Below are 27,815 nucleotides of genomic sequence, written 5' to 3'. Positions count from 1 at the left end.
TTACTCTATCAAATCCATCTGAGGTAATAAGACTTGATGTTTTATTCAACAGAGCTGAGGAAAATTGTTGCACAATAGGTTAATTCAAAATGGCAGCATAGAAAATGCATCTGTCAGTGGGGATCAAATTACAGGGCAAGCTCCTCTCAATGCTTAGAAAAACAAGTCTGCAGTTCTACAGATTATGTACATGTGTGTGTTTAAAGGGGTGGGAAAGGAGCTAAATATCTGAGCTAACCTCCAATTAAAGTCAATCATAAAAACAGCCAATTTAATGAGTGCGGATTTCTTTGGGTAATTATAACACCAACCACTTTTTTCTCTTTTAAATCTGTAATTCTGCCTTCTTGTTATTGCTTGCTTTGTCATTAATCGCCTCAGGAACTTGATTTCCTAGCAACAGATTCTGCCACCAAACATTTGGCTCCTGTTCAACATTTTCTTTGTGAAAAATGGCACTGCTGTTGCTGTCTGGCTGTTGCAGCTAGATTGGCTGTGTAAGTGCTCTAATAATGCATTCTTAAAAATCACATGATAAGAGGAGCAGCAATGACAGAGCTTCATTAATTACTGTGCTGACTGTTCTGAGGAACTTTATCTACAATTTAAAGGCTACTGGGGTGCAGGGAGGCTGAGGGAAGAGTGTGCATACTCCACATATAAAAAAATATCATTGATAACTTAAAGGTACATTACAAATAAACATTTGTATTCTCTTTGTTACATGGGCTCCTGTTAATTTGCTATTTGGGAAAAGGGCGGGTTATATTTCTGAAATGTTGCTTGATGGATTTTTTTTTCCCACGAGGTATAAAGCAATAATTTTCATATGCTGGGCCACTATGGATCTCAATTTGCAAAAATCCCCAAAAAGCAAACAAATAAAGAACCCAGCCCATCTTTTTTCAAGTTAAATTATTTGAAAAGACAACAACAAAGACATCTGTGTATAAAATCACATTTTGAAATGGCAGGGGGAGACTTCATTGTGTATCTTCACAATATGCAGTATGTATCATGGCATTAACTCAATACATTGTGCTGAAAATTTATTAGACTGTTTGTTCACATTTTCATCAAGTTTTCCTTCCTTTAAAGAAAGGGAAAATAAGTTGCTATTTCTCAATTACTTATGAGACAGGAAATATTTGGGCACTGTGCAAGGAAGCCAGTGAATGATTTTCCCTTCTGCACAACCACAAGACCTGCTCGTAGTATTTAGCATCCTGTTTCTTCCATAATTCCCAGAAGTACAACCCTACAAAATGGTGGTTTTGGAAGTGACAAGATACAATAGCCAGTGATATAACATTATAAACCTTCCACTGCTAGCTGTGGCCTCCTCTTTGAGGTCAGATTAGATAATCAGAATTGTCCCTTTCCAGCCTGCAAATCTATGAATTATTCCCAGAAATGCCATTTGGCAGATGTAGCTGTTTAAGAAATATTGTTGGAGCATTATGGTTAAGAATACCAGTGGAGACACATAGACTTAGACTTTAATGTCAGAAGGGACCAATATGATCATCTATTCTGACCTCCTGCACAATGCAGGCCACAGAATCTCATCCACCCACTCCTGTAATAGACCCCTAACCTATGACTAAGTTATTGAAGTCCTCAAATCATGGTTTAAAGACTTCAAAGTACAGAGAATCCACCAGCAAGTGACCTATGCCCCATGCTACAGAGGCACGAGTATTGTGAAACTATCCACAGCAACAAATGCTTAGTGGATATTTTGATTTCTGCTAGTCTCTGTGAGTGCCACTAATTTCCCATGATGTATAAGGAAGCACCACCATATCTCAAAATACCAATCACAATCCATCTTAAATTAATCATAATCATGATATTACTAAATTACAATAAAACCAGCATCACTGAACATACCTCTGAAAGGAGGAGACGGCACAAAAGACATTTAATTTATACTTACATTGTTATAACCACCATTTTTTTGTAAAGCAGAATAGCCAAAAACCATGTAAAAAGTACAAAATGCTGTGCAGTATTGTTTAAACTGTGCTACATGTTGCTGACATCAAATTAATGTTTTGACAGATTCAAGTTGAAACCAGATAATTCTACCATCAAGCCCACTATACTACCACAGTATTTCTCTGCTTAGACAAGTAGGCATTGTAGGAAAATAAATATAAAAATGACTATTTATGTGTAAATAAATATACCATGGACTTTAGAGATTGAAGAACTATTTCTCCAATATGTAGCCATATATTTTACACACACACACACAACGTTGATTATCACCCATTGCAAATATGTGACATTCTGGCCTTCAAACAGAAACAATGAAACACAATATGTAATCTTGACAAGAAGTGATTGCCATTACAAATTCTACATTTGCCATAGTTTTATAAGTATATAGAGATATTAAAGTATTAAATTGTAATTTTATTTAATTTAACTTAGTGGGTATTTTTTTTTAAACATTACATATCATGCACTCCAAAATGGTCAAAACTCAAAAGCTACCTTTTTCTTCAGCGTAGTACAAGATATATTTTGCTCCATTCTTTTCTAAGTGCATGCATATAATCGAAACAGATTTAGAAGATTTTATCCTAAATACAATGCCACTGAAGGCCATCATCATATGCCACCAATAGCAGTGAATGACTTATGTGATAGACAAACCAAAGCACAATAGCAGTCATGGGAACCTGTTTCTACAGTTTGCTTGCAGAGCAAAGAGTTAATACCTTTTGAACTGTTCTAAGAACCCCAATCCATTTCAGTTAAATATTTTGTGTTATCCAGAGTCCAGAAGTATCAAAATTCTAAGCATCAAAATAATGAAATAGTGTGTGTGTAAGCAACAAAGCTTACTGAAAATTTTCTTTCAAATTTTTTTATTTTTCATAAATGAAAAATGCCTTTTTAACCAAAACAATTTTGTTTGCAGAATTTTATTTTGGCTGAAGTTTTTGTTTGTTGTTGATATAAAATTTCAAAATGAAAAATTGTGCATGTTTTAAACAAACTTTGTTTTCATTGGAGGGGGGGAAAGTAAAGTAAACTTGCGCCCTATACCCTATCACCCTCCCTCCCACCTGCCCACAATGAAACAAGAAGGGAAAAGTAAAAATATTCAAGTTAGGGAGAAAATAATCCCTCACTTTTTTCCTTCAGCCTTTTACAAATGGGAGGGAGGAAGATAAGATGAACAAGTGTTTTTTCCCCAAAATAAAACAAATTTTTTGTTGAAAAAATGAGAAATTCAAAGATAATGTAAACAATCTTTTCTTCAAAATATACGTATTTCTTTTTCCAAACAGCTTTAGTAATCAGTGTACAATGCTAGCACATTCCCAAGGAGCATGTGGTGCCATATGGTGGCATATCGTCCTTCAAACAAAACAGTTGGGATTACTGAATATCTTTTAGATTCATTCGAGTGTTGTAAAATTTGAATGATTAGTTTAGACTCTCAGATTACGGTGAAGTAGCATTTTACGAATAAATAGGTTGACTGAAATATGATACTGTACTGAGGTCTAGGCACTGTTACTTCACGAGGTCAGGATGTTACCTTGCGTTTCTGAAGTGAACAAACCAAAAATTCAGCTGTGCACAATTACACCTTACCGGAAGAAAACCCCACTGTTCTATGTCTCCTTTCTTACAAATCCATAGGTAATGAGGAACATGAAATTTTCAAGTACTGCCAGTGCAAAGAACTGAGCATCAAAGGCAGCAAGCAAGCACACATGCTAAAGGAGATGCAAATGTTGGTCCTGTTGCTCCTTCATGCAAGGAACTGAGCTGCATGATGACATATCCTTTCACTGCCAATTGGCTTCTCAAAAAAGTCCTTGAAGACACTAAAATAGTAAAGATTTTAAAGAGACATTACTGAGATATATAAATATGTTAACTACTTATATTAAACAATCTTTTCCATCTTGTATTTAGCTGTGACACTCTGAGTAAATTTCTTAGAACTGAAGGGATCTGCGTAAACTTGAAAGCTTGTCTCTCTCACCAAGAGAAGCTGGTCCAAAAAAAGATATTACCTAACTCATGTTGTCTCTCTCTCTCTGTCAAGCACTAACAGATTAAAAAGTTGGGTTTTTGTTTTGTTTTGGTTTTTTTGCTTATAAGCCTTAACTTTAAAAAGTAATTCAAAGACATATGCTCACTGACAATCTGTTACTTTCCCTTTTATGAAAAGAGGCATTTGGATATTCTATTAATAGAGTGATCTGATTGGTTTAATATTCTTAAGAGCTGTGCAATTGGTGAACATTAAAAGCGACCACATTAACATGTGAGTTACTAAATAGAACAGTAATAGCAATCAATCATGCAATTTCAACATGCTCGGTAAGAGGCAGCTGTTTATTAGCACAAGAGAAACTAAAGCGAAGAAGACATTTCTAACACTACAAAGATATAAGGTACAAATACAAGAACTGCAACAAATTACTGTTCTTTACCTACTCAATGCCTCCAACAGCAAACGTTATATTAATATGGGTATAGTACTGAAAAGCAAATTGAGCAAGACTAACTGGGGAAAATGGGAATGGCTAACTGGGACACAAGGAAAACTAAATCCAAGAAATATTACCTTTATGGCAACAGCATGCAATATGTTGGGAAAAGTTTAAATTATTCCGTCTGTATGAGAAAGCAGACTCAATCATCAGAACTGAATTTAAATCCCACCTGGTTAACTGCATCTTTTCATAAAGACAAGCACGTCCTCCTTTCTTAATTTTTTCCTTGTTGTCATTTGGTTAAGCAGAAAATTCCATGTCAATATATAACAATATTTAGTGGATAACAGAGTCAAATAAAAAGTAAAACATCCAAATAAGACCATTCCTTTTCTGCTCTCCTAAACAGCTTTCTTCAACAGGCAGCCCTTTTTCAAAGGAGATATTAAAGATTTTATTATATCAAATTCCAAATGTTTGGAATTTTTTTCAAATACAAGTGTCTAAAGCTAGGCACCTAATTAAGTACTCTGACTTTCAGAAGTGCTGAGCACCTGCAGCTCCCAACAGGAGTTGCAGATAGTCATCACCTCTGACAATCAGAACTCCTATTTAGATGCCTAAATAATCACAATAATGGTAGCTGCAGGTATTCAGTATCTCTGAAAAAATCAGACCATTTAGGAGCCTAAATATAGATTTAGGTAACTCAAATTTGAATATTTTTACCATAATGTGCAAGAGTCTAAAAATCAAATCCCAAAAGAATGTACATATTAATAGAAGAAAACCACTAAGAAATTTAAGTCTTACACAAATAAAATCTGAATAAGGACTTGAGGATATGGCCCATTAATGACTATAGAAACAGACAGTGGTGTGATGTCTAGAGTTGGCAGTACTCTTCACTTTCTTTTGAAATTAAACAGGTACTTTGAGAAAGACAAAGAGATGCTAAGTGCCCCATTGTGAGCCAACATTAAAGCCCTGGCAGTGAACTGTAATTAGCCACTAGCAATACAGCTAATCCAAAATGAAATGAGGATAAACACAAGAGGGTTACTCACTTTGTGCAGTAACTGAGGCTCTTCAAAATGTGTATCTCCATGGCTGCTCCACTATAGGTGCAACAGCGCTTTTGCATCTGGAGTCAAAGATCTTCAATAGTAGTGCCCGTCAGACCGCACATGCTCGCCTCCGCTGCCTCACACAGCACGTAGGAAGTATATATAGCGCTGTGCAGTCTGACCACTCTCAGTTCTTTCTCTACCGTAAAGCCCATATATTATGCCCTGAAACAGAGGGGAGGAGGTCGAGTAGTGGAGCACCCATGGGGACACACATCTCGAACAACCTCATTTACTGCACAAAGTAAGTAACCCTCTCTTCTTTTTTGAGTGGTGTCCCCATGGGTGCTCCACTACAGGTGACTACAAAGCAAAGCACCTAGCTGAAAGGTTGGGAATTTGGAGCAACTTGTATACTCAAGGATAGGACTGTACATCCAAGGAGGGTGTCTGAAGAGGAACCCTGCACAATGGCATAGTGTTGGGCTAATGTATCTGAGGATGCCCATGTGGCTGCCCTGCACATGTCAATAACTGGAACATTGTTAAGAAATGCAATGGAGGTGGACAGTGCTCAAAGAGAGCGTGTTCTTATCGAGTAGGAGCTTGTTCATTGTGGAGTTCATATGAGAGGCGTAGCACTGTGAAATCCATTTAGAGAGGCGCTGTCTCGATATAGCATCATCCTTGGACCTCTGGATTAGATGAGGTGATTTTCTGAATGGTCTCATTCTAGCCAAGTAGAATAATAATGCATGCCTTACGTCCAGTGTATGGAGGCCTGCACCTCATTGGCTACTATGTGGTTCGGCAAAAAAGGTGGGGAGGTGTATTGGTTGGTTCAAATGAAAAGATGTGATGACTTTGGATAGAAATTTGGAATGTGGACAAAGTGTCACTGTCTTTATGAAACACAGCATATGGTGGGTGTGCCATGAAGTCCGAGATTTCTCCCATCTGTTGGGCAATGAGAAAGGCAGTTTTCATAACTAGATGTGGGTATAGATTTTGCATGCCCTTTATGAAATGCTTAACAAGTGGTATGTGATACCGAGTATCCTTCAATAGGATAGTGAAAAGTAGTGATGGTAAGGTGAAAAGTAGCTGTACTCTAACCGAGCTGTTGGCTAGTCTACCCTGTTTGAGTTGGAGGAGGTAGTCCAGTATGTGCGGTATTGGGGATTGAGTTGCCTCGATACGCCTACGGTACACCAATGTTGGAATCTATTCCATTTATGTTTGTACATGCATCCAGTGGTGTCATATCTATCATGTAATAAGATGTGTTTTACAGGGCCAGAGCAAGATACATCTGGACTCCTGAACCAAGAAGGAGCCATGCTTTCAGATGGAGTGTTTGTGGGCTGCAGTGACAAATACATCCAGACTTCCATGAAAGGAGCCATGATGCCAGAGGAAGGTTGATAGGCCTGCATAGCATCATACAAAGTAGGGAGTTGTACCATACTTGTTGAAGCCATGTTGGGGTTATTAATATGAGGTGAGACTGGTCTCCCTGTATTTTGTGTAAGATTCAGAACAGGAGGAGAAAAGGGGGGAATGCATACAGTACTGGTCCATTCCAAGTCATGAGGAAAGCGTTCCCCATTGATTCTCATCCCCACCCGCCCGGGAACAAAACTGGGGACAATGCGTATTCTGTTGGGTGGCAAATAGGTCTGAGGTAGGATGACCCCATTGACGGAATATGGGCCAGAGTGCTGTTATGCTTATTTCCCATTTGTGTTCGTGAGAAATGTTCTTGCTCACTACATCTGCTGTGATGTTCTGATGCCCAGGAAAGTACATAGCTGAAATGGAGATGTTGTTTGGGATATAAAAGTCCCATAACTCGATTACTTCCGAACACAGATAATTGGATCTTGCTCCCCCTTCTGTTGACATAGTACATGCAGGCGACATTGTCTGTCATCACTCATATCGTCTGATGTTTGAAGAGTACTAAAAAATGTCGACAGGCATTGTGAACAGCTCTTAGTTCTAAAAGTTTGATGTAAAGATTGGATGTGGGGGGGAGCCCCATTGGATGGCGGGGAGCCCTGTATCTTGTGTTCAAGCAAATGTGCTCCCCAGCTGATGAGGGAGTCATTGGTGATTAAAATCATGCTAGGTGAGGGTTGGAGAAAGAGAACCCTCACACAAACGTTGTTGGGATGTGTTCTACCAGAACAGAGAGTCCTTGACTTGTCTCAGCATGGACAATAGCTTCCTCATGCTGTGTTTGTGAGGCAGGTACACAGTGCAGAGCCAGCCCTGGATACATCTCAAATGTAACCTTGCGTGTCTGACAACGAAAGTGGCTGCTGCCATATGTCTCAGGAGCTGGAGGCATGTGCATGTGTTGTAATCTGGGGTCACACTCATGTGTGGGAGATCAGGTCTGTGAGGTGGCACAAATGCACTTGCTTGTATGGTATCAAGTCGAGTGCCAATGAATTCCAATGTTTGCACCAGTCTCAAGGTGGATTTTTCGAGTTTGATAAGAAGACCTAAGTTTTTGAAAACATTCATTGTTGTGTGAACCACTCAGAGTGCTTTGGCCTCCTATGGACCTTTGAGGGGGCAATCGTCCAAGTACGGGAAGATCGTGATTCCTCTCTTTCTTACGTGACCCACAAGTACTGCAAGTACTTTGAAAAAAACTCTTGGTGCCATTGATAGACTGAAAGATAGTACTTCATACTGGAAATGGTTGTTGATAACTGTGAATCGTAGGGAGCGTCTGTGAGTGGGACATATAGTGATATAAAAGTACACATCCTGTAGGTTGAGGGCCAAGAACAGCCCCGTTTCAGTGAAATGATGGTGGAAAGGGTGACCATCCTGACTGTTGTAGTTTGACAAACTTGTTTAGGTTACAAAGATCCAGAATGGGATGCCAACCACCGGATTTCTTCTGAATCAGGCAGTAGTGGGAGTAGAATCCTCGTCCCCTGTGCTGTACAGGGACCTGTTCTATGGCTCCCAATTGTAGAAGATTGTTTACTTCCTCCCTGAGGATGGGTTTGTGAGAGGGGTCCCTGAAGAGGGATGGGGTGGGGGTTGCAGGATGGCATAGTTAGGAAAGGGATGGAATATCCTTCCTTGATTATTTCCAGGACCCATTTGTCCGAAGTGATAACATCCAAGATGATAGGAATGGAGCTAATTGGTTGCCAAACTGGTGGTCTGTTTGTGATGTCATAGATGGTGGAGACAGATGGAATAGAGGGGGTGTTCTTGGGCCCTTGACCACACCTGCAAAATTGTTGTTTGTTTGATGGTGGCGTTGATTATCAAACTGCTGCTGTGGGTAATAAGGTTGAAGCCAGAATCTTGGGGGGAGTTGGTATTTCCTTCATCTCTTTGGCTGCGGAGTGTATATACTCAGAGATATGATTGTAACTCGTTAATCCTTTAGCAAGGGTAGTGCGTTGTCGGTATGCATGGAGAACAATTTTTGTCCCTCAAAGAGTAGGTCTTCAACCATGATTTGTACCTCCTTGGGGAATCCTGAGAGATGTAACCAGGAGGCTCATTACTACCATGGCAGCAACGGATCGGGCTACCATGTTGGCTGAGTCCAAGAAGGCTTGGAGAGCAGCAAAGGCTATAAGATGGCTTTCCACTATTATGGGCAAGAATTGCTTCTTTTTAGAGTCTGGGAGGTCTTGACATAACTCCTTCGATTTGGAATAGTCAATATAATTGTATTTCACCCTAAAGGCCTCGTAGTTCAAAATTCTAAACTGGATGGTGGTGGTGGAGTATGATTTTCTCCCGAATAAATCTAATTGTTTCCAATCCCTCTCAGGATGGGCAGATCGGGATTGGTACTGGCGGTTCTTCTCTTGTACGCGTTAACAACAAGGGAGTTCAGAGAAGTGTGTGAAAATAAAAACTCCATGTTCTTTGCTGGTATGTAGTATTTTCTATCTACCCATTTGCACATAAGTGGGATAGAGGATGGGGTCTGCCATAAAAGATTGGCCAGTTCGAATAATGCACTATTGATAGGCAGTGCAATGTTTGCTATTGAGGAGATATGGAGAATGTCAATCAGCTCATGTTGCTTTTCTTTAACCTCCTCCAGTTGGATGTGTAGAGCGTCTGCCATTCTGCCAAACAAGATTCAGTCAGAGGATGTTTTTCTCTTATTTGGGTGTTGAGAATGAGGGTCAGCAGTCGATCTTGATGATTGTGTGGGCCTCTCCGGGAAGGAGTGTGAGCCGGGGTCGGAGGCTGGACAAAGACTTCTCCATCAGGAGCAATTTAAGTCTCAGGCGGTGGGAGCACTTCTGAAGAACATGTTCATCTCCCAAACAATGAATGCACTCTACTTGGCTGTTTGTTATCAGGAAGGTGGTCCCGCAAGAGACATGCCTCATAAAACCAGGGAAACCGGGCATAAGGCTGAGGTAATAGCTTCCCGACTGGGAAGGGAACAAAGTGAGAAGAATGGAAACCTACACTATGCTAAAGACTGTAGGGTTGTAGAAAATAAAATAAAATAGTAGGAAAAAATTAACACTAATTAATTTTTTTAAGGAAGAAAGAGGAGAAAAGAAGAATTAACTATCTAAGGGGGAGTTTACTACAGAATTATCTAAGGAGAAAACAAAAATGGGCTTTGCTAAGTGTTCCATTCCAGACCGCAGGTGGAAGAGAAGGAAATGAAGATGGTCAGACCACACACTGCAAAGCAGGGGAGGTGCGCGTGTACGGTCCAACGGTCACTGCTATTGAAGATCTCCGACTCCAGATGCAAAGGCACTGCTGCACCTACAGTGAAGCACCCAGGGGGACACCACTTGAAGAAAAACAGTAGGATATGATTCCAGTGGAAGAAACTCCTGTGTTGAATTTTGACTGGAGAGTGGAAGAGAGGGGTTTGAAGATACTCACCTGTAAAATATTATGAAAATTGCTAAAATATGGAATTATTTTAATACTAAAAGAATGGATTATTCTTCTGTTTTCTTCTTTCATTCCTTGACATCTCTTTCAGTTTTCCTACCTTAAGAGAATTGTTCAGCCTGCCCTATATCTTTCTTCAATCTATGATTTTCAGGGTTCTCTTCTTTGGTAGTTTCTCTCCAATCTCTCTAGATGATCTTTTCACCAGATGCATAAAATGGACTTATTGTGTTCATACACGGCAACACAAGTTAACTCTCAGGGTTCTGTCATGGGTCCATTGTTTTTTTTCTTTGTTCCTGTTCCCCCTCTGTAAATTGATTAGATTTCAGGGCTGAGTTTCATCTGAATGTTGTTCTGTTGAATGCTGCATTGGAAAGGCATATGTATCAAACCTGGTAAGTATGTATAGTAGACAACACAATATTGTCCTAAGGAAGCATTGCCCATCTGAACCTAGAAGATGGAATTGCTTGATAAAGGTTTTCATGAGTAAACCTCAGTAAAACATCTTAATACATTTAAATGTTTATTGGCTTTATGTCTTTTATTTGGCCTATACCAGTATTTGAACAGATTCTAAAGCTCCGAGGCCTTGTGTTCAATTCAATAGAAATGTACAGCATTTTTTATATCTAAGTTTTTTAGATGTCTTAGTTTTTTTGGAAGGAAATGGGCATTAAGGGAGGAGATCCAGAATATCCTGATTCTGGTGAAAAAACAATGGAGTGTTTGGGCATAAAAGATAGCATGGTGTGCAGACTAAATTGTTTTTATGGATAACTGAAAAGAGAGAGTGTTCTGTAAGCAAAGGCTGCTAACCTCAGAAATCTAACAAAGACAACAGCTATCTGCAAAATTGTCTTCAAGGTTAAGAACTTTAAAGAGATATGTTCACAGAGTATTACAAAGAGTTTGCAGACTAGAGTAACTGTTGAATGGATACTATGCCTAATAAAGTCAAAAGTCTTCTAGAAACCTTGAGAAGTGCCTTGTATGGAGGATAAAAAAAGCTCTCAGTAAGTCATTCAGTAAGAATTCTAATATATACAGCTGTTGAACAGACAACGTGAGGTGGGAAAAGGACAATTTTAGACTCTCTTTAAAAGTCTATCTAATCTTTCCAGGAAGTAGGGAGCGAGTTAGTTTCACCTCTAATGATAGGGGAAAGACTTCTTAGACCATTTAGGGGCCACTGAGTCTACTTTAAAATAATAAGTAATGCTAAATATAACACTTTTCATAAACTAATATTAAAATGCTTTACAAAGGAAGCTAAGTGTCACTATTCCGATTTTACAGACGGTAAACTAAGGCACATAGAGATGAAATTACTTACCAAAAGTCATACTTTGGGTCAGTGGCAGAGCTAGGATCAGAAACCCGGTCTCCAGACTTCCTTTCCAGTGCCCTATCCACTGGGCCATGCTGCTCTTTAGGGGCAATACCTACCTCCATGTCTTCTTAATTACAATCAGGCTTAGGATAATTACCAGCAAGCCTGAACTGATAATTCAGTTGAAGCCTAATTATTATGAATTAATTCATGTACATGTTCGTGTATAGCATCAACCATCTTATTTTCAAAGCTTGATGATATACTCCTGACTTTAGTGGGAGTAGAGTAGGCATTAGCCTTAGCACTTCAGGATTGTTTCCACATAATACACAAAAGAGACAGTCATTATGGGGAGTAGGAAGACCTGGCCAGACTAGATGCAAAACTTTACCACATGTAGAGCAACTATTCAATTTCTAGTTAGCTCTCCCATTAGGACAGGAAAAAACTGAAAGGAATAAGAGGAAAGGTGTTCAAGAAATATACCAGGAACGAGAATTATACACCTGTGTGTGACATTACCTAGGGTATAATCTAGACCGATGAACAACTGTCCCCGCTCAGTTCACCAGTCTGAGTTGCCTTTTATACTTGGTTGCTGAGAGAGCTACCATTCCTGGTCTCCTCACACACTGCTTTCAGTATGTAAAAAATTCCAAGTTATATTGTATGAGTGCTATAGCCAGCTACTCATGAATTATACTGCAGATCAACACCAACAAACTCCTAGTCCCAGACTTTTCCCAGAAACATACGTCCTGCATTGCCCAGCATTCTTGGACAATACAAGCTCATATAAAGTCCATCATTTTATTAATAAAAAATGATATGCACAAATCCTATTATCCCAAATGGAGCTCCCAAACACTTCAATCCAAGCACACTGACTTAGATAAAACAATAAAACAAGTTAACTACAGAAGGATAGATTTTAAGTTACTACAATTAATGAGGCATAAGAGTCAGAATTGGTAAGAAAAGTAATACGCTACTAATGCCTAACTTAACAAGCTAACTGAATTCAAAACAAAGGTCTCTGCCAGCACATGTTCTAGCAGACTTAATGACTGAATTCTTTCAGTCAGGATCCCTTCCCCAGACCAATGCTGTGTCCTTTGTTGTTGTTGATGCCGTGGGTAAAGAGAAAGGGAGAGATAATTTGGGGCATCTGCTCTCCCTTCTTATAGTTCTTTCTCTTCTTTGAGAATCATCTCCAGCTAAGATTCAGGAGACAAAGTCTGTGTGGATGGGAACCCCAACCTGTTTCTTTGTCAAGATGTAGATTTTTCACTCACACTCTCTCTCCTACCAAAAAATGGCCACTTAACCAAGTGATGGTCCATTTGATTTTGTTGACACCTGGCTGAGATGTCAGCTAGTCTTTTTTCTCAGGGGAACTGGTTTGTGACTGCTCCTCAAATTTAGAACATGTCTTAGTAATATCATACAATAGATTTTATACCTTTACGCACAATGTTGCCACACATTTTACCAGGATAATAATGGTCAGCAAATTATGAGTTTTCAAATGATACCTCATCAGGCATATTTTGTACAAAATTTATCATAGTCCTGTAAAAGGGGTGAACATAGGGGTACAGACTGTCACACTCTGTTATTCACTCTGTACTTGGCAGAACGTAACTGAGGCAACTAGTGGTCCTTGAGACAACGTGCATAAGTGCTCAAAATTATCTTGTTCCACTGGTCATTTGTGCCTGTGTAAGTGTGAACTACTGTAAGTGAAATGTTATCTAGGTAGAAATTTAACTTGTCTGCTCAGAGTATGGAACGCCTTTAAGGCTGGGAAAACAGACACACAAAACGATAGGCTAGTGATACTTTATGCTATATACAGTATAAGGTTAGGTACCATCCTGCATATTTAATATTAAAAAAAATGAATAAACAAAGAGTAGGTGTCACTAATCTTTTCCTCCAAATTTACTGCCTGTTGTTCCTGGGCTTGTGCAGCCAGCCATATGCACACCCTAAAGTGGAGACATGTAGAGATTATGGCAGACCGGACAAAGAGAAACACATTTCAAAACAAACCGTCAGTTCAGTAAATAGTGAACATCATCCAATCCCAAAAAATGTAAAATAATTTTGACAATCACTAAGCCCTTTAAAAACACCAAAACAATTCCAGGCAGTTATCTGGATATAATTTTGGACACACAAAAACAATTACTATTTTAAGAAATGTATTTCTTGCACCACCAAGAGCTGCATATTCCAAAAGAACAAATGAAATTTTACTGAATTGGCCTATCCAGAAATAATGTACATCTCAATATATTGCACTGTTTCAGTTAACCACCATTATAATACAGTCAGAAATGAATGATCTAGTCCTAGTGGTCCCAATCAATCATCAAAGTTTGAGCTCAAATTCTGTGTTTCAGTCCCAATGACAGCAGAAGATAGAAGAGTCCCAAGGAGACTATTAAAGAAGCAGTGCTGGCAGGGCTCCAGAAGGAATGCCAAGTGATAAACCTTGTCAAGTACTGGGATGCAGAGTAAAACTTGCAACCATCAATAAAAAAGGATTGGGTTAAAACTCCATTTTTCAGACTTTTACAAGTTTACTGTTTACAAGTTTACAAGTTTACTGGCTTGAGTGATGGCAGCACTGCACCTTTGCAGCAGTCATATGCAATGGAGAACTGGATTGAGGGAAGAATGCAACGAAGAGGAGAAAATGATGCTTGGCCTCTTCTTGTCAGAATATTCCCAAGATCCCACTATCAATTTGGTGATCCCAAATCTGAGTTTCATTTTCAAATATCCAATATAATTTCCCAGCTCTTCACAGTTGTTTGTTTCTCCATTGAAATATCAGTATCTTCAGTTTTATTCTTGGTTTTGCAAGCTTATTCCCTAACCCTTGTACTTCTTGGTCAATGAGGGTAATAAAGTCTGGATGGTGATCAGACTTCAGGAATTACTCTTTAATATAAACACAAATCTATATAGTAAATCAGCTCTTCACCATGTGGCTGAGCTAAGGACTTGAGCACAGAAGATGTTCAAAAAACAAAATTAAGTGTAGAATGGAATGCTTCTATACAACAAAATCACTTTGCTCCCCTCTTATGTGACCTTCTCAACTTTCCCTGAACCATCTCAACTGAGAATCATTATTCCAAATCACACATTACAAGATTCAGTGGTAATTATATGCAAGTATAAAATATAGAAAACAGACACTTTAGTGCAGTATAGCGTTGGCTAACACTTGTCATTCTTCTTCATTTAACAATATTCTTAGTCTTGTTGCAATTTTTAGCCCTACATCATTTATCCCTAAGTCTAGCATTCAGAACAGACTACAGAATAGTAATCTGAAATTGAAAGCACAGTCCATTTTTAAAAGCATAAATTAAAAATGAGCAGACTATTGAAGAACTATATATTCTTGACATGTATCTCAAATATGTGGCAGAAACAGTGGGACGTCTTTCTCTTGTATAATCTTCTCAGTGTAAGTATTTGTTTGACAGTTATAAAGGGGCAGCCTTGGCCATACACAAGAATCAATAACAACCATGTAAAGCCTACAGCAGTGCATGGTAACAGGCTGTAGGAGACATTAACACTAGCTGAAAGAAATAACTATTTTCAATGGACTTGTTCCTTGTAGATAATCAATTTTTTACACCTCTTACCAGCTGTTCTCACATAGCTCAGATTGTGGAATGGCAGCAGCTGTCATACAGAAACCATATATTATATGCATATGATGTGTTTTTAATCTATCATAGATGTTTTATACATTTGCTAATTGTCATATCAACAGAGCAAGATGAAAACAAATTCACCACTTATATTTAGGCGAAATGCAGTCTACAGTAATACACTAATATGATTTGAATAATTCTGAAATGAAAAAAATCAAATAAAATTTATTCTGAAAACTAATTGTGAACCTACCATTTTTCATTTTCCCCCCAAAGCTTGGTACCAGAAGTAACATTTAGTCATTGAAATCATAACCTGCCTCCTCTGCCCATATTCAAGAGACTTGTCATGATCATTATTTCCAAAATATTGAGTTATAAGGTGCCGTAGTAATTACTACGGAATAAATAGCAATTAAGATTGTTCACACAAATAAACTGAAACCGTTTGCAGGGAATAATTAGTCTATTAGTGTTTTTCTACATAATGTGTGCATCAAACTATTTTCGTGTTCACTTTCTTATGGTTTCCTGCCCTCATTTTAAGAATGCATACAACTAAATGTACTTACAAGGATGTAAGCTTCAAGGTAAACAAATCAGATCATATTTCAACAGAAACAGACATTTTCTTTCTCAACATTTACAAAAGTTATCATGCACCATATGCAAAATGGACACTGTAGTAGATCAGCGTTGCAGAAATTGAGCATAGCAACACACAATTTTCACAACTTTAAAATAAGCCATACTTACTGCTATGTAATAAACATTGGCCTTTTCCACCAATTTCCAGTTCTTCTCCAGATCAAGATGTTTTTCCTTATTATAACAATTGGCAGCAGCAAGGTTAGCTACAAGAGACCTAAAATGACCAAAGAAACAGATATAAATTAAATTAATTATTTTTCTTAACACTAGTGCTATTCTGCCCACCAGATACAAAGATTCTTTAAAAAGAATTATATCTAAGGCTATGAATGCTACCATAATGCAAAATATGTTTGCAGAGAACAGACAAGTAAATTTTTTTTAATTGACCATTTAACAACATCTACTTTTAAAATATAATTTATTTGAAATCCAGATAAATAGTACATGTAAAATACATCTATATAATATGTATAAATATATAGGGAGAGAGAAATCATACCAACTTAAGAAACATTTTTTAAAATCCACATTTGCAGAGAAACTTATAAATGTATGTCATATACATACACGATCATTAATATTCAATTCCACTATGAAAAGATTTCACACAACTTCGGTGTCACTGTACACACTGGCAGAGTTCTGGTCCCCAGTTCCCATTCTGCATTTTTTAAAATAAAAATCGTTGTAAAGGAGAGAAAAAGCAAAAACTTCCTTTCTATGGAAAGGAGAAATCATCAACAGTGCGTGCATGATAATTTTTTTATATCATGTATTTATGATAGCTAGGGACCACCTCTAATAATATGAATTAATTTGACATGAAATGATCCAAAACTCCAAAATCTACAAGGCAATAGAAGAAAGAATTGAGATGAATATATTCTGTCAGATCATCATTCACTAAAGTAGAGGTATAATTTAAGAGGATAAGGAAGCCTAAATAATCTTTTTCTCCGCCTTTTAGTGGATTTGATTCAACCAAACTCCTAAAAATAGTTCTTGGATAAATAAGCTGAAAAGTCAAATCCACTTCTGTCTGCTGCTGAACAAACTATTAGTACCACTGTGAGAAAGAGTTGAATGAAGGAAGAATGAAAAAATGGCTCAAGAATACTTTTAAATGTGTTTTTTGAATTTTTGTGATGATAAAAGGAGCAAGATTAACAGATTTTAAAAGTGCAGTTTTCTATTTAGCCACAGAACATGGAGCAGGAGTAGCACAAGCTTCCTCACACAGCCCTCCCCAGTGTGTAAACCATGACCTGGTAGGATCACTTCCAGAGACAGAGAAACTCACTTTCCAGGTCCTGTCAATCACTGGCCTATCTGCTGATATTACCAGTTATTGCTAATTATAGATTTTGTGTGTCTGGATATGTCTACACTGCAATGTAAGCCTATGTTTGCGCCCAGGCTCAAGGCTAACCCCCTTTCTTGTTCACACTGCAACTGTGCTAACCCAGGGCTCGGACCTAGGGACCCATGACCCTATAGGGCTGGAGGGTCCGAGCTTGAGACAATCTGGGACGCAAGGGCAGAGCCCTATTGCTTTGCACTGTAGACGCAGCCCCGCTTGACTCAGGTCCTGGGAGACATCCGGAAGTATTCCACAATTCCATGGGAGAACTTCCTTAGTCCTCTCTATTTCAACAATCTACAATTCATTCTATTGAAAATGGAAGCCACACACCCTTTGCAAATGGCAGCAGCCCAGATCAACATTAAGCCATTCTCTTTTGATCACCAATCTGCAAGACCACTATCAGAGAGCCTCCCAGGTTTGCAATAGACAGCAAACCGATCAAACTTTTTGCAAAGCAAGCTGCTTCCTGGTAATGAGCAGGATGGGCAGTAAAGTTTTCCCACAGTGTGCCATGGTCCTAGGGTTAGAACAGTCATGTTTTTTCCAGGGGGTGGAGTGTGTTAGGGAATCTGGGTCTGCACAACAATGTGGGTGCCAGAGCCCTAGGTTTGAACATGTGTCAGAAAATTCTTAACCTAGAGTTAAAATAAAACAAACACTCAAACCCAGGGTTCCCTAACATGGGTAAGTTGACTGGAGTCCTATTAACCCTGGGCTTATATTGCAGTGTAGACATACCCTGAAAGAGAGAGAGACAAACAGACAGTTCATGAGGCCACATAACAGAAAGGCAACTAATTTTACATAGGTGGCAGCCAACTCACTAGTTGGTGAAAGGCTTTGAATTTCATTACCAATCCACTCCTCATTGAAGACTACCATTTTCCTGTAATCTAAGTATTTATAACTCATCTCTTCTTCATCAGACCTGCATGAACTCTAGTGTTCATTAAAAGCAATTTTCCATTCTGGAACACACACATTATTGTTTGGTACTTATTCTTTCAGTATCAATAGACAAGCTATTTTGCTAAAATATCACATTGAAATTTAATGCTAAGAAAATTTTTGGTTTGTAAACTCAATTATTGTGTGTTCAACAGAGTCCACTGAAGCTAACTAATGCCACTGAATGAAAATTTAAGTTTCAAAAAAATGTCAGTTGCTATTCCAGATGATCAAATATAGAAATTATTCTGCCTAGTTATGCATTAAAGTATGAACTAAATTATACTGGTCTTTTTTCTATAAAATTATAGCATAAGATATAATTGTGATGATGGCAGACCAGGTGGCAGCTCTTGCCAAGGCTTCAGGCCTCAGCCGAGCATTGACAAATTCATTGCTGGAAATCAATCTGTTTCACCAGTCTATTAGTATGATTAAGATGGTTATTGAACTTAAAACAATCTATTTAGTTTTTAGGCTATAGGAAATGCTTGTAAGTTGCTGCATGCATTAATTTCACTTATAATATCTTTATCACATTCTATAAAGTAATATTTAAGTTTTTGCTTTATAACTGTACAAAATGTTTATTCTGAAACCGTGAACCCTGTCAGGAGGGATTGTCTCTTGCTCATCAAGAAGTTCTAGCAAAACCAAATGGGCCATTGTGGGACACCACCTATTTGTTAATTGCCCCTTCACACCCATGAAGAAGCTATGTGCAAAAGGGCTCATCCCATCAGCTTGAATTCTTGAAGAAGGAAATGGATATAGTTGATAAGAAAAATTTTTATCTTGTGCTGTTTGGACTCTCTCGTGTCTGAAGCTATGAAACACAAGCAGGATCAACCTGGGTTAGCCCTAAAAGCATCAGGAGCTGACAGATTAGGAGCTGTCATTTTTTAATACATTTGACTGTAATTCATTTGTGTACACACGTGCCTACTTTAACCTTGTAATAATGCTCTCATTTCTTTTTCCTAGTTAATCAACCTTTAGTTAGTTTATTTTAGGAGTGTCTACAAGCATTATCTTTAGTGAGTGATCTAGGGTACAAATGGACCTGGGATAAGTAACTGGTCTCTTGGGACTCGAAGCAACCTGAATCTTTTGTGATCTTTGGTGTATAGCAACCATCACTAATTCCAGCTTGCCAGGGTGGCAAGATAGACTGAAATGGCCCAGGGGACAGTCTGTGACTCCATGATAAGACTGTGATAGTGCTTTAGGAGTTCATATTTGTTACAGGGTTGGTGAAATCTAATTACAGGATGTACAACCAGTTTAGTGTTTCTGCCCTGCTTCTTAACAGTCTGCCCTGAGGTTGGCACTCATGGTCATGAGCTACTCCAGACAGCACGATGGACAACTCAAATCTTTAGCAACCAACATCAAAAATCATCATGTGTCAACAACAGTAAACAAGAAAACCTTTTTGTGCAGAGGAAAAAAAGAAGGAATATGTTCAGTATGAGCGACTGTATCTTCATTCTCCTCTTCAAACTCTTTGTTTTTATTAGCTGTGTTGCAGTAGCACCCAAAATGCTCCACTCAGGAAGAGTCCATAGCCCTATGTTGTGTACAACCAAACTGGAATTTATGATCCCTGTCATGAAGCACTAACTATTTAATTTAAGATAAGATGAGACAAATGAGTGTGTCATGAGTGTGAAACTTTGATGATATGCAGATCAGTTAAAAATAATAACTAACAAATAAAAGTCTCAAATACAAATAAAATACATAGCAGTGGATAGTTCAATGTTACACTTATTTGAACTATTCAGTAACAAAGTCAGGCCACCATTCATTCATTGCTTCACTCACCTCTATTGAGTTACAGTTCTTATATGAATATGTGAACATCAGTGACAAAAAAAATCTCACTTCTCATCCTTCCATATAATAACAGCACAGAACTCATTAAGTGATATCTTCCCTCTTTAAATACATTAATATTTTTCTTCACTCATAGTGGCAATCAACTTTCATCTACAATGAACATGTGAACTTTGAGATTAACCCCGACTCCCAAGGATTTCACATATATGGTCCTTCGTGTAGAACAACTGAGAGTTTAAGGCTCAGTAACAAGAAACTACTGTAGATTATTATATCCTTCCATTGTTATGCACCTTATATACTTAAGACATGAAACAAAAATACAAGAGCAAGCAAGCCAGCCAGCCTCAACTCCCCAAACAAACATTGTTAACGCTGCATCTTTATTGTATATATTAATTTTTAAAGGTCAAATATTCCAAACATATTCCAAACCAAAAGGCAGACTTCTATTTTATCTGCACTTATTTCTTTAGAAAACAAAAAAAAACTCCTAAAGAAAGGCATCTGACCTGTTGTCACCAGTGATGCAGGCAGCACAAGTTCCTGTTGGCTCATCACTCTGCTCATAATAATGAGCATCCACATGAGCTTCCTCAGCTTTCTTCTTCAGGATCTCACCAAATTTATCTGTTCCAATGCACCCAAAGAAAGTTGCTGCTTTGTAAGGGCTCTGGATCATCCACTGCCGATGGAAAGAAAAAATACAAATCTCTGAGAATGCTTGATATATTTTTTCACCTTTTTTCTGTCTCCTTAATTGTTCTAATAAAGATTGTATTGAAGATTCTAAGACAGGTCACATGCTCTCTGTGCCATAGGTTTTTAAAAAAGTATTATCTACACTAACTCAGAAAAAGTCAATAAAGGGTTCACAGAATAATGTTGAAGGTTTAATAGTTCAAAATTAAAGTAAAACTCACAAGTCCCTCTGATAGTGTATTCAAATAAAGTAGAACTAGAGATTCAGTGGGCCTAAAACGCATTTTAATGACCAGCTGTAAAAAAAATCACTTGCCTCTGAGATATGAGACATCAGTAAAGCTGTGTTCCCTCAAAAGAACTAAGAGGGATTTTGTGTGTGTTTTTTAAAAGGGAATTGCAAAAAAGAAGAAAACAAAACAGACATACAAGAAAAGCAAAACAGAAGACGACAGTATATTTGAAAAACAATAGCAAGAAAGTCTACAATGTTCACAATATAGATTTAAAAATGCAACTAGCATTGAAAATAACCCTTTTGTATGTAACAGTTTTACAGAAAATAAGGGAATTATCCTATCCACACTGGTAAATTATATGTAAATGTGTCTGTCCTGAACTTTACTCAGCAATTCTGCAAACTGATTTTAAAATAAAGAGTATAGTTGCATAGTGCTGCTAAGCTGTTGGGTTATTTAGTAAAGCTTCTCTTTTATTAAAACAAAAGGAGGACAGATTATAATATCAGTCAAATGTAATTGATTCTGTATTGTGTGTTAAAAAGGAAAAATACATTTCAACCATGAGGTAAAACTGGTAAAATAAAATACTGGTAAAAAATACTGGTAAAAATAATAAATGTCAGGAAGAAACAATATGAGACTCTTACCCTGCCAGTAATGAGTCAACCAACTGAAGTCATTATAATTCCCCCTAATTAAAATCAGTAAATTCATCCACTCAATATATAGTAAAAATTAAAGGCAACATGAATTCACTGCCATGCTAAAACCCTACTTATAATTGTTTCCTAATCGAGATTTAAATAGATGATAATGTCTCCATTACAAATCAGCATTAGTGGTATCTGTGGGTTGTAGAAAGTTCAAGTAACTGAGCTGGAAATACATTCTTAGTCATGTCTCCATTATTATTCAGTTCCAGAGGAAAAAAGGGCTTTATTCACAAAAAAGTCTTCACTAATAAGGAAAAAAAGGACAAAACTGAAAATATATGTTTATTATAGCAACAGAAGATATATGATGTTTCAGTTAAAAAAGCCATTTCTTCAGATGGTGGCACTATTCAGTCTTTCACACACAAAAATGTATATTTGATAGGCTAACCAGTGATCATCACTATTTTTCAAGTGGGGGCCTCTTCAGCAAAAAACCTTCAATGTGAGAGCCACACCAACTACTAAATTAACATATTACATCATTAAGGAGTAGCAAGCAATGTTACAGAGCGACTCTTGTAACTAAAACTTTTGTTTGTTCGTTTCATTAATATCCATATTTATGTTCTTATCTGCTTTTACTCCTGTTTCACTTTCCGATTTTCTCTTCAATGGAATTAAGAATCTATCCATTCTTTCCAGTAACTCACCGGGACCAGAAAATAATATACGACACAAATGGTTGAAAACTCCGAGTTCTACGTTGGTTGCTATGGTAATATTATGGTTATTATACAATGGATATACTTAGATGTACTTATTGGCACACATCGTACCATGTAATCAATGTGATGTGTAAAGAAGGTGAACTTTGATAGGCTCGGTACATAGTCTAATGTTAAAAATAAAATAAATTGGAATATAAACAATTAATCAGGGAGTTGCACTTAGGGTTGATGAGAGCCACCACTGGTTCCTGGGCCTTGTAATGAAGAACACCAGGCTATGCAGACTATTTGTTGTTATTCTAAATTAATTTTAAAAAAGGAACTAACAACCTCTACAGAATAAGGAATTTTTTTATGCAACAGATTGAAGTATTACAGAGAATACTATATAAAATCCATATTCAAACTCTTTCAGATAGATTAGTCAACTGCCTTTGAAGGCAACAGGAAGTGGAATAGATCATTTTATAAGATTAAGAATACCATACACTCCTTTATGGTGCCAGTTTCAATGTTGAGAAGAAGAGACATGTTCAAATCTTGCATCCTCCACCAAAAACTGCGACTTATAGAAAATTGGACTTTACAGGAAATACTATGGACAGCATTTAAAGCATCAGCTCTACAAGAGCCCTACCAATTCCTCAAAAATTCCTGTAGGATTTCACAAACTGCACCCTGGGGATCTAACACATTTTACATATGACATATCTTTTTTCATCCTTATATACCATCTGACCAAAATCAGAGCATTAATAACACTTCATGTATTATAATGCTACAGATCTTTATGAAGACAGATTTATGCTACAATGCCACAGTTTTGACTATGTCCCAGTAGGTCAACTGAGTTTAAACCTGCAACTTGTCATCAGTAAATATTCAAGTCAAGGCCAGCCTTGACAAGCAAGCGAACAGAGTGGTCGCCCTAAGGGCCAATTGGATGTCAAATCTGCATTTGGAGAATGCCACATCACCCCATTCCCCCCCCAACTGATCCACTCAGGGGGGGATGGGAGGACATCAAAAACGTTTTCCACCCTGGGTGGCAAAACACCTATGTCTGTGACTGATTCAAATCTACACCAATCTTCATTTTCAGTTTAAGTATAGGTGTCCTGATGTATCAGAAATAAAGATTACTTACTGGACTTCCTTGACATGAGCCTCTGAACGTTCCTGTTACTGGGAGATGTGCCTATGATACAGCACACAGAGATGCTCTGGGTAGCACTGCCTACTGAGGTGCCTGTGTGCACACCTCTGAACATTCCAGATGCATGCATATGAAAAGAGGGTGAGGCTTGCTCACTGCTTCAGTTCCTTCCACCTGAATTTCAAAGCCTAGCACAGCAACAGAACTCTGAGGAAGAGAGGACAGCGGACTGGCAGCATGAATGTGCAAAGGCTTTTCTCTGAAAGGTTTCTTCAAGTGACCTCTGATATTCCTCCCCAGAATGGTGGGTTGAGGAATGCTAGTTAAATAAGGATTACAGTATTACTTTGCCTTTGTGTAAGATTTTACACAAGTTGAAACAGTAAACCTTAGTAAATGTATGTACTGAGTGCTATGTCATAGGTCTGCAAGAATATGTCTATGGCAGTGTTTCTCAATTAGATTTGGCCACGGAACCCTTTTGAACTCCATAAATAATTGCGGAACCCCCCAAACTCTTAGCAGTCTTCAAATGTTGAAATAAGCAAAGGTCAGCATTTCTCACTTAAATTACACTTACACTGGATACCCTCCGCCGGAAAATCCGAGGCATCTTCCCTTTTTCGGCAGTGCGGAGAACAGCTGCTCTCGGCGGTGCGGAGAACAGCTGCTTGCGGAACCCTAACAGTGTTCCCATAGAACCCCAGGGTTCCGCGGAACATCAATTGAGAAACACTGGTCTATGGCATGCAATTAAGGTGATCTTGCCCCTAAGGGAATGAGCCAGAATTAGAACATTGCTAAATTATAACACTCTTCCAATGCCTTATGCATTTGGATGGGTGCTGGACAGTGATGACATTTCCCTAAGTTATCCCTACAGGCAAGAAAAAGCATGGGTGATTTTCTGGATTCTTTGGATCTATTTAAGTAGAAAGCTAATTCTTTATTCACATGTAATGAACATAACTGATCTTTTTTTCAATGAAAAGTGGTCTTGGAAAGAACACTGACAGATTTATTGCCGGATTCATAATCGTTTAACACTTTGTTAAGGATGAAGGTGAAGGAAAGTTTCATGTTTACAAATCACTGTAAAATGAAAGTCAGCCATAACTGCCTGAAGATCACTGACCCTTCCTGCAAATGTTATGACAATAACGACAGCTGTCTTCACAGAGAAATTAAACAGAAAGCAATCTTCCACTGGTTCCAAACCCTATGAGAACTAAGTTCAGGTCCCAAGCTGGTGTTGGGTCTTTCACTGTAGAATCACTAAACAACATAGTTCTGGAGCAGTCAAAGTCCCATGGCCTAAGCTGCAAAGTGAATACATTCTGGGTTGGATGCTAGATCTGTCTGTTCTTCTCAGTCAATAATTCCTGTGAGATTGGTAGGTAGACTGACATTTGAAGCAACAGTGAATGTCTCATGCTGATGCAATAAGTATTATTCTGGCATTGGCTCCCCTGATTTTCCAAAGACTGATATTAAGGAAATGGGAGAAAAGGTCCAGAGGTGGTCTCTTCTGCAGACCAGGAGAAAAGCGTTTGTTATGGAATGATTTTACAGGCCTCCTGCTGAACATTTGCATTTGGTGTTGAGACTAAACTCTCTCTTTGGACATCCCCACCGTGGAAAATCCAGCCTATTAAACAGACCACTCATGTTGGTTTTGAAGATTTTGGCTGAACAAGCACATAAAAGTATTGTCTTTTTCTGCAAGATGGAAAACCACCTACTAAACACAGTTCCTAGAGAACTACTGCAGCTTTGCAGAGTTGCTTTGAATCAGCTCCTTCCTTGCTTGTTAGTACATATGACCACAGACTGTGTGAAATCTTCTTGAATTTTGAGGAAGAAGGATTGAGGACACATCTCACTATCCTCTGCTCCAAGATGTTGATGTGTAACTTTCCCAAACATCTCTGGATCCTGCACCCTTTATTATTCCCCTGAATTCCATAAAAACTTCTTCTGTTGCTTCCAACTGCAGGAAGGATTACACTTTGGCTTTCACCACTGTCTTGTAAGAAGGATCCTTGAAGACAAATGGGGAAGCGGCACAGAGTCAAATTAGGTTACACAGTCTTTTTGAATGACCTTTAGAGCCCAATGAGCCATAGTAATTCCACTTCATGACACATGCAAAAGAGACCATTAGTCTCTAAGTGTAGGGGAAAGGGAAACAAAAGCTGTGTTTAAGACTGGTTTGCAACTCTCAAATATTCCATATGACCTGAGTTCTCCAGGATGAGGATGTTGGATTGCAGGATGAACCAGATCGCCTTTGTTTAGCCTTAGTTTGAAAGGCTCTCTTCTACTGTTGTTGGTATGGTCACCTTACAGAAGGGTACAAAGAGCACAGGGTACTACTGTCTGATACTGGTCGTGGAGAGCAGTACCATCATTTCTGGGGCTAAGAAGGACCCAGAGATTGAGTAATTGAACTGGTTTTACTCAGCGTCTCCATTTTGAAAAGAACTTTGCCTGCAAAAGAAAGAATGTCTTCTTCTCTTGGGTCTCAGCAGATAATCTTAAAAATCTTAAACAGGAATGTCATCTTGAGGAGACAGCTCTAGAAACAGGTCTAAACTAGTCAACTAGTGCTCTCAGAGTACACCAACAGTTCTTACAGCATTAGCATGTTTATTCTGATCCTCAGACAGTTTCTGAGGAAGTAGCCATGTTGTCCTTTAGGTGGCATTGCTATCTGGAAAATATTAATATTGGCAATCCTGACGACCAAAGAGGCTGATAAATATATCTTTCTGTTCAATGCTATTCATCTTTTGCTCTTTATCAGTCAATGGAGATTGAACTCTTGAAACTTTCTGAAGCTGCAACTTCTAGCATACTTACATATCAAAGTTGAAGAGAGAGGCCTGAAAGTCTTCTCATCCTAGCAACATTACCATCAAGCATCTGCAGCCTGCTCCTTAGTGTGATGCTCCTTCTAAGCAGAAAGGGTTTCAGTGCTGCACCTTGGCATTCTGAGATCTTAGAAGCTGATGGGGATCAATAAGCATGTGGACGGGGTGATCCAGTGGCTATAGTGTATTTAGATTTTTGGAAAGCCTTTGACAAGGTCCCTCACCAAAGGCTCTTAAACAAAGTAAGCTGTCATGGGATAAGAGCGAAGATCCTTTCATGGATCATTAACTTGTTAAAAGACAGGAAATGAAAGGTAGGAATAAATGGTTTGTTTTCAGAATGCAGAGTAGTAAATAGTGGTGTTCCCCAGGGGTCTGTACTAGGACTAGTACTGTTCAACATATTCATAAATGATCTGGAAAAAGGGATAAACAGTGAGGTGGCAAAATTTCCAGATGATACAAAACTGCTCAAGATAGTGAAGTCCAAAGCATACTGTGAAAAGTTACATAGGGTTCTCACAAAAGTGGGTGACTGGGCAACAAAATGGCAGATGAAATTCACTGTTGAGAAAAGCAAAGTAATGCACATTGGAAAAATCCCTATACATATGATAGCATTATTAATATTCTAAACAACCTAACATTTATATTTCTGGTCAGTGATGCAAGAGTACATCTGAAACATAATCTGAACTCAACATGTGTTAATATTGTACCATTTTTTCAGATCTTTATTTAGAAAGTTTTATTACAAGAAGCTGCAATATACAATACTGAGATCCAAGCAAACAGGAGGGACTGGAAGTTTTGTAGCCATCTAAAAAAATTGCACATTATACTATGTTTTTGCTCCCTACCTTTACACTAAACCACATTCCTAGACTATTATGGTCTGACATCATGTGATGGTCAGTATATATTTATAAGTGAGATTATAGATGCAATGCAGGGAAAATGATGTTTCTATATGCATTAAGTGTCATGGAAAGTTTTCACTTTACTGTGCTCTAAACTTTGCCAGTAGGTAGTGGCCTCTAAGGGGCTATCTTTTGGCCAGAGATACTCTCAGTAAAGTATGTTCTGGGCATGCCACTTCATCACCTATAGTGGGAATTGTGGAAGGTGTGGCATATCAGCTGACTACCAACTCTATGTCCATTTTGGTCTCCT

At 38.2% G+C, this 27,815-nt stretch overlaps 1 protein-coding gene across 4 annotated transcripts in view; it reads right to left on the bottom strand.

Moving 5' to 3' along the window:
- ADK (adenosine kinase) overlaps positions 1-27,815 on the bottom strand; it is a 488,773-nt gene that overhangs the window by 218,994 nt on the left and 241,964 nt on the right. For all 4 annotated transcript variants that reach the window (XM_067539239.1, XM_067539260.1, XM_067539250.1 and 1 more), the window contains exons 5-6: positions 20,798-20,970; positions 16,232-16,340 (exon numbers count right to left, since the gene is read on the bottom strand). In XM_067539239.1, coding sequence (XP_067395340.1) covers positions 16,232-16,340; positions 20,798-20,970 — 282 coding nt within the window. The remainder of the gene's footprint in view (positions 1-16,231; positions 16,341-20,797; positions 20,971-27,815) is intronic.

Source organism: Emydura macquarii, unplaced genomic scaffold (assembly GCF_026122565.2).
Source record: "Emydura macquarii macquarii isolate MOO-44397 ecotype Brisbane River unplaced genomic scaffold, CSIRO-AGI_Emac_v2 contig_67, whole genome shotgun sequence".
In the NCBI taxonomy this organism is placed as follows: Eukaryota; Metazoa; Chordata; order Testudines; family Chelidae; genus Emydura; species Emydura macquarii.
This window is presented reverse-complemented; position numbering and strand designations above follow the sequence as displayed.